This window comes from Passer montanus, unplaced genomic scaffold (assembly GCF_014805655.1).
Source record: "Passer montanus isolate IOZ18808 unplaced genomic scaffold, ASM1480565v1 scaffold65, whole genome shotgun sequence".
NCBI classification, from domain to species: Eukaryota; Metazoa; Chordata; class Aves; order Passeriformes; family Passeridae; genus Passer; species Passer montanus.
The window spans coordinates 991,484-997,990 of NW_024371593.1; the positions used below are offsets into that span (position 1 = coordinate 991,484).

Genomic DNA, 6,507 nt, shown 5'->3' on the forward strand with positions numbered 1-6,507 from the left:
ATTATCTCCCGGTTTTCACTGGGATTTACCAGAAATGTTTCTTGGGGATGAAGACACCATTTTGGACAGAGCTCCAGAGAGAAGAGCTGAGATGCTCAGAGCTCCCAGCTACACATGGCAGAGACTGAGCCTTTACTCTGCTTAATCCCAAACAGGAATTTGAAGGGGCAGGTGAAAGAGGGAACCTGCCTTTCAGTGGGCGAAGGGGAAAAGGCTTTTTATTTTTCTTTTTTTTCACAGACACAATTTCTAATGCTCAAACTCTGGCCCTGTGCTGAGCCAAAACGACCACCCAAGGTCTCCTGCAAAATGTAGATGTTATTCCTCCCCCTGCCCAAGCTGTGGACGCGTGTCTCTGGCTGAGCACCGCGTGGCCAGTGAGCCTGAGCACAGTAATGTGTTTTCCTTCTCCTAACACCTGACAGTAGCATGATTTCACCAACCACTTGGTCCCATTGCTGCATACTTTCCAAGGTGATATAAATCAAACAGATTAACATGTTTGCTTTTAATTTTACATTTTAGAAGCAGCTGTTGAACCACCTCAATGCCAACAGTGTCTATTGCCAGCATTAGTGTCATTAGCAGTCATTGCAGCTGTAATAGCACCATTATCTCCTGCTAAAAGGGTCACTGATGGCTTAGGACAGAGCTTCGGGGAAATGAAAAGAGCAGACTAAATGAGATGGAAACAGCAAACAGTTGCTTCTACCTTAACTTGCATAAAGACCTGTGGATGCTACGCAGAGGGAAATTAATTTGCACAAGTAGCAAAAATTTTGGCTGGAGTGTCATCAAGGAGGAGGGGCTCTTGGTGGCTCTTGTGTCACTTGGGCTAACATAAAGCATATAAATATGGGAAAGAGAGAATGGGACATTACTACCAACCATCTTCATCTCTCAGAGTGAACTTCTCTCCACCTCTTGCTGCCACCTCTTGGGTAAGTTGTTTTGCCTCCCTTTTACTTTCTACCTGCTGTGCAGACCTGTCTTCTTAAGGTGATGAAGCAGGCAGTGACAATTGTGGCTCTTGACCCAAGAAAATGAGGCCTCCCTCCTCAGGTCTTTGAGGACATTGTGCTGGTTTTGGGCCATCATCACACATTACTGCCCCCTGAATGGGCAGAGAGGGTTTTTCCTCTGAAGGGGTCTGCTGATCTTGGCTCTCCAGGGCATGTACATTATAGGGCTTGGTGGGATGGCTCTGCCAGCCTTTTGAAGCAAGACAGCAAGGAGCCTGAGACTGATGGAGCATGGAGATGGACTTATGGTTATAGTCAGTAGTCATTTACTGTCACTTGTAAATCCTGGTGCAGAAAGATCTCTTCCTTCTCAAACTAGAAGGTCCATCTCCTACTTTGGTCTCATTTCCATACCAGAGGAGCTAAAAGACACAAGAAGCTTGATTACAACCTATTTCTACCTTTCCTGTGTCTCCTCTGCCTCTTAGTGCTAGGCCTCAGGCTGCCCACCATGGCTCTCTGGATCCGATCGCTGCCTCTCCTGGCCCTGCTGGCCCTCTCGGGCCCCGGCAGCAGCCACGCGGCCGTCAACCAGCACCTCTGCGGCTCCCACCTGGTGGAAGCTCTGTACCTGGTCTGCGGGGAGCGGGGCTTCTTCTACCAGCCCAAAGCCCGGCGGGATGTTGAGCAGCCTCTAGGTAAGCGGGGCTCACCCTACAAGAGACGCAACAACCGCCTGTCTCTGACAGTGACACCAGGAATGTCCCTGGTGGGGAATGCCAGGAATGCCTTCAGCATGCCAGCAGCATCACACTGCCAGTGAAAAGCTCTTCAGGTTAAACAGGCAGATGAGAGGGTGGGCAGGGAGAGAGGATTTATGAGGCAAAAGGAATGGTGCCTGGAAGCTCAAACTCTAATTCTTTGTGTGGCTGTTACACCAGCCTGGGAGTATTCATAGAAAATAAAGGGGGGAGGAACCCAAGAAGCCTCTTTCTGCCCCAAGACAGGATCCCCATTGTTGTCCCCATTCTACTTCTCAGCCATGTTTGTCTGCTACATTCATGAAATCCTCCAGAGACAAAGCTTCCTCTGCCTCCTGGAGCTGCCCATTCCCAAGCTTAACTGACCTTCTTCTTAAGTGTTTCTTCCCAATATCTAACCTGAACATCCCTTGCTGTAAATTATTTCTTATCTTCTCATTAGTGGACAGGGGGAAAAGCCTAGTCCTTTCATCTTTATGATTGCTTTTCAAAATATTTGAGTACTGTTCCCATGTCTAGTTTTGACCTCTCCTCAGCTGCACAACCCTACTGTCTTCCTAGGTCATATTTTCTAGATCTCTAAACATGCAACTCTGCATTTGTCCACATCCTTGCTGGCTGGTGAGGACTGCAAAAGTACATTGAACATTCTGTCTTCCAAGCTTCTAATCAAGACTGTGAATAGATGAAGAAGAGACCCCTGTGCAAATTGCATCCATTTCAATCCTCTTTCAAGATCAACCTTCACTTAACATCCCTGACTGCAATACATCTCTCCCACCATTTCTCTTCCCATCACATACTGTTTTCATTTATATCCAATTCTCTATCCTGTGTATGTAACCACCCTGTGAAATAGTCTTAGGGGTCTTTGTAAGGTGAAACAAGATAGTGCCCTAGCAGAAGGTTTGCCCATGATTTGTTCAGGATGTCATTTGCTCATTCTCTGATTATTCCTTTCTGGATACGACCACAAATGGATTGGAGGTTTCGTTAGCCAAACTACCTAAATACTGTACAGAGAATTTTAATTATGCCAACAAGAATGCAAGTATTTGAGAATTTTGTACCATTTTTTCAGGACTTTTGCCTGAGCCACCACCTCTTTGTCACACAATCTGGTTATGTTTACAGTCTGCTCACAGCTGGCTTGAAGAATGAAGACAAGTAAATCACAAAACTTTGACTAGCTATTTCCTTTTCTACTTAACATTGGACCAAATTTTTCCCAAATTTCCCTTCTAGCACACTAGCATAATGATTTTGTGTTACTCTTGTGCCTTGTTCATTGCCTCACGCTTTGGGGGCTTGGGGATTTCGCATCTTGTACTGTACTTGTATTGCCCTAGAAACCACATCTCATTCTCACTTTCCAGGCATTTTCTCTTTGCTGTTAAGGGCTCTTTTCTTCCTGCAGGAAAAACTCACTGATTTATTTGCCATTTTCCATATTTTCATTGGGCAACTAAAACCTGAACAGATCTGTGCACAAGTTTTCAAGTTCTCACCAGCAAATGATCATTCTGTTGAGTGTTATCTGTGTCCAAATACCCTAATTTATCATTGCTTCTAAAAACTTGCCTCCAGCTGTGAACACAGACACACACAAATGCTTTTGCTGTCAGCTTGGGGCTATATCCAGGCAGCCAACTGAATCAGGCTGTTCAGGAACAGCTGGGAAATGCACCCAGCTTCAGAACTGGACTGTCCCTGCAATCCCATGAACATCCCAGTTGTCTGCCCAGGCTCCTAGAAGAGCGGGTAACTGCTTGAAGGGCTCTGCAGTCCCAAACTCTTCTCTATAGAGCAATCCCATTTTATCATCTCACTTACTCTTTGCTCACCCCAGGGAAGGCTCAGGATTTCTCTTCTTCTCCACACATATTCCCCTGTATCCCTTTATCCCTCACACTGCCAATAGTCACTCAGCTTGGCATCTTCTGAACACCACAGGATTATTTCGGGAGAGGAAACAGGGAGTCTGAAGGTGCTACAAACATCATCAACCTGGGGAAACCTGTGCAACTTCCTTTCCATTTCCCAGCCAACTCTGGATTAAAAATCTGGTGCCTCCTAAGGGGGTGTCTGCAGGGCTCGAGAGCCAGGGCTGATGCTGCGTGATGTCCCACACCTTTTCTTCTTCTCCCCTGGCAGTGAGCGGTCCCTTGCACGGTGAGCTGGGAGAGCTGCCCTTCCAGCAGGAGGAGTTTGAGACAGTGAAGCGAGGCATCGTTGAGCAATGCTGCCACAACACCTGCTCCCTCTACCAGCTGGAAAACTACTGCAATTAGCAGCAGGGCTGGCGCTGGGGAGCTCATGGGCGGCGGGCAGAAACACGCACTTATGCTACTGCACCTTCGAAGCAATTGAATTAAATGTTCTGGATCTACTGGAAGGACTGTGCTGGTTCATGTGTCCACATCTTTTTGTCTGCTTTGGAGTGTCAGTGTCCATGCCTGGGTAAAGCACTTTTCAGCCATCACTTCAGATTATCCTTCTGCCACACGAATGAACTCCATGGGAGCGAGGGAGGGAAGGGTATTACACAGCTTTGGAGCAGGTATGGGGAGCATCCGGCACACCCAGTGCTTGGAGAACCAGAAGGAGAAGGCAGAGAGGTTTAAACAAGACTTCTCTTGCTAGGGAAACATTACATCTGTAACAATGTCATGCTGATCAACTTCCTGCAGTTCACAGCCCAAATATAGCCAGGCAGCTGGAGACTGAACTTCCTCAGCTACATAATGGAAACAGTACAGATTAGGCAAAGAATTATGTCACCTATTCATTGTACTCAGAAAAATCATGGATGACCACCATGGCCAATTCAGAAAGTTTGTCTAGTTCCTACTTGTGCTCGTGGGAAGCCCAGGGAGAGTCCCTGCTGTGGGATGTGCTTGTTGTTCACAAAGATATCACAAGCCATGTACTGAAAGTGAATTTAATCCAAGAACGAGTTTTGAATCTATTGTCCAAGTGCTGGGCAGTATCCTTGCTCCTGGTGCTGCAAACGTCTTTCAAGTATCTGGTCCCAAAATTGCCCCTATCTGTGAGGAAAATCTGCCCAGCAGTGCCAGAGTGGCCAGAGTGTCCCAGAGGGTAGGGTGTAGAGTGTAGTTCCCTCTGCCAAGGGACTCCTGTGGCAGTCTACTGGAAGCCATGCAGAGGGGCTCTGTGGGATGGACTCAGCCTGGCAGAGGTGACAGCAGCAGCCAGGGCTGCTTTTTGCTGGTGACAGATTTTGAAAGTTGGTCTGAGAGGAGCCTGTGGTTTTAACAGCCTCATTTCCCAAACCAGTTCCGACTGCCTCCAGTGGAGCTGCACAGATGGAAGCTGCCACCTCATCCCTGCCAGGATGCATTACCCCCAGTCCTATCACAAGCACAAAACTGGCCAAACCACTACAAACTGAAAGGCTGGAAGAGCAGCTGGATGAGCTGCTGAAAAGAAGATACAGGCATAAAAAATGAAATCAGAAAGCACTCATGATTCCCCGTGGTGACCTTCCATACAAATTCCCTTGAAGCAACCAAAAGCCCAAGACAGGGGCCTCCTCCTGCAGGTGCCACACCAGTGCTGCAGTGCTACTCAGCCAGTCCTGCTCTCCCTGACCACCTTTTCATCCCTCTCCATCACCCTTTCTGCTGGGCCCCACTGAATATTCCCAGCAGCTGAGCTTTCAACTCTGACAAGCAGCTTCAGGCCAAAATCATGTGGTTATGAAAGCACAGCAAGATATATTCTGTTCCTGAGCTACTTGGCTCCCACCAAACCTCACAGTGTATAGCTCCAGTGGTTTCTAGAGGGGACTCCCTGGAAGCAATTCTACCTGTCCTGGTGGACCATGAGGTCAGGACAAGTATTACTGGAAAAAAGGAAAAAAAAGAAAAAAAAAAAAAGAAGAAAAAAACCCCAGAGCTATTGCTCATTGTAAGGCCACCAACATTTTCAGGCATGCAGCCAAGCACCAGCAATCCCATCCATCCAGGAGATACCACCCTGATCCAAAAGGTAGATGTTCAAGTCTGCTTGGATGATCTTGGGGAGGGAAAGGACATCCAGGCATGGTGGTTCCTCCATCTGGCACAGCTCTGTTTATCTGCTGGCACTCCTGCCCTGGCAGCGATGCTCTGCTTGGGTGAGGACAGCTCTTCAGAGATGCCCAGCTCATTTCCTGCCCTCTGCCATTGTTTGGTCTGATCCTTTGTTTGTTTGCTTTTTCTGAATGCTCTCAATTAGGACTTGTTGGGAAATTGCAAATGCCACTTTTTCTGCTGGAAAATGTTGATTCATCAAGATCAGCACACCCCGCAGGACCGGACTGGTTTTAGCAAGGCAGGATTTGAAAGAATGAAGGGACATAGAAGGTTTAGGTGCCTGCTCTTCATCCTCTGCATCCCATTGCACAAGACCACAAGCCATCACCAGGCTCTGAGCTACCCAAGGGTGGATGCTTTTGCTTCTGCTATAAGATTCCAGAAGGTGACTGCCCAGGTCAGGGAAGGACAGATGGCCCCATGTCCAAGCTGTCTGAGCTATCTGCAGAGCACTTGAAGGTGCTGTTGCTTCCTTCCTCCCCAAAGCAAGAGCTGTCCTGGAGATGAGTGACCTATGGTGAGCTACACTGCTCTCCAGGCGGTGCAGGAGAAAATAATGCATCAATTTGAAAGCTGTAGAAAGCCGAAAAAACAAAAAAAGTTACACACTTTTGCTTTCCAGAACTGAAAATAACATAAAAGGCCAGTTCTTCACTTTTTAAAAGCTGCAGTAAGGTGAAGGCCAAA

At 47.4% G+C, this 6,507-nt stretch overlaps 1 protein-coding gene across 1 annotated transcript; it reads left to right on the forward strand.

The window, feature by feature from the left end:
• Positions 1-1,363: 1,363 nt before the first annotated feature.
• On the forward strand, positions 1,364-4,014 carry INS (insulin). The gene is made up of 2 exons (XM_039728424.1): positions 1,364-1,660; positions 3,878-4,014. Exons 1-2 carry the CDS (start codon positions 1,474-1,476, stop codon positions 4,012-4,014), a joined length of 324 nt encoding a protein of 107 aa, XP_039584358.1. The 5' UTR covers positions 1,364-1,473.
• The last annotated feature ends 2,493 nt before the right edge of the window (positions 4,015-6,507 follow it).

Bases quoted from the DNA above. Each gene is read 5' to 3' on its own strand.
- INS (XM_039728424.1), top strand. From the start codon at position 1,474: ATGGCTCTCTGGATCCGATCGCTGCCTCTCCTGGCCCTGCTGGCCCTC. The intron at 1,661-3,877 runs GTAAGCGGGGCT...CTCCCCTGGCAG, and splicing joins GGATGTTGAGCAGCCTCTAG to TGAGCGGTCCCTTGCACGGT.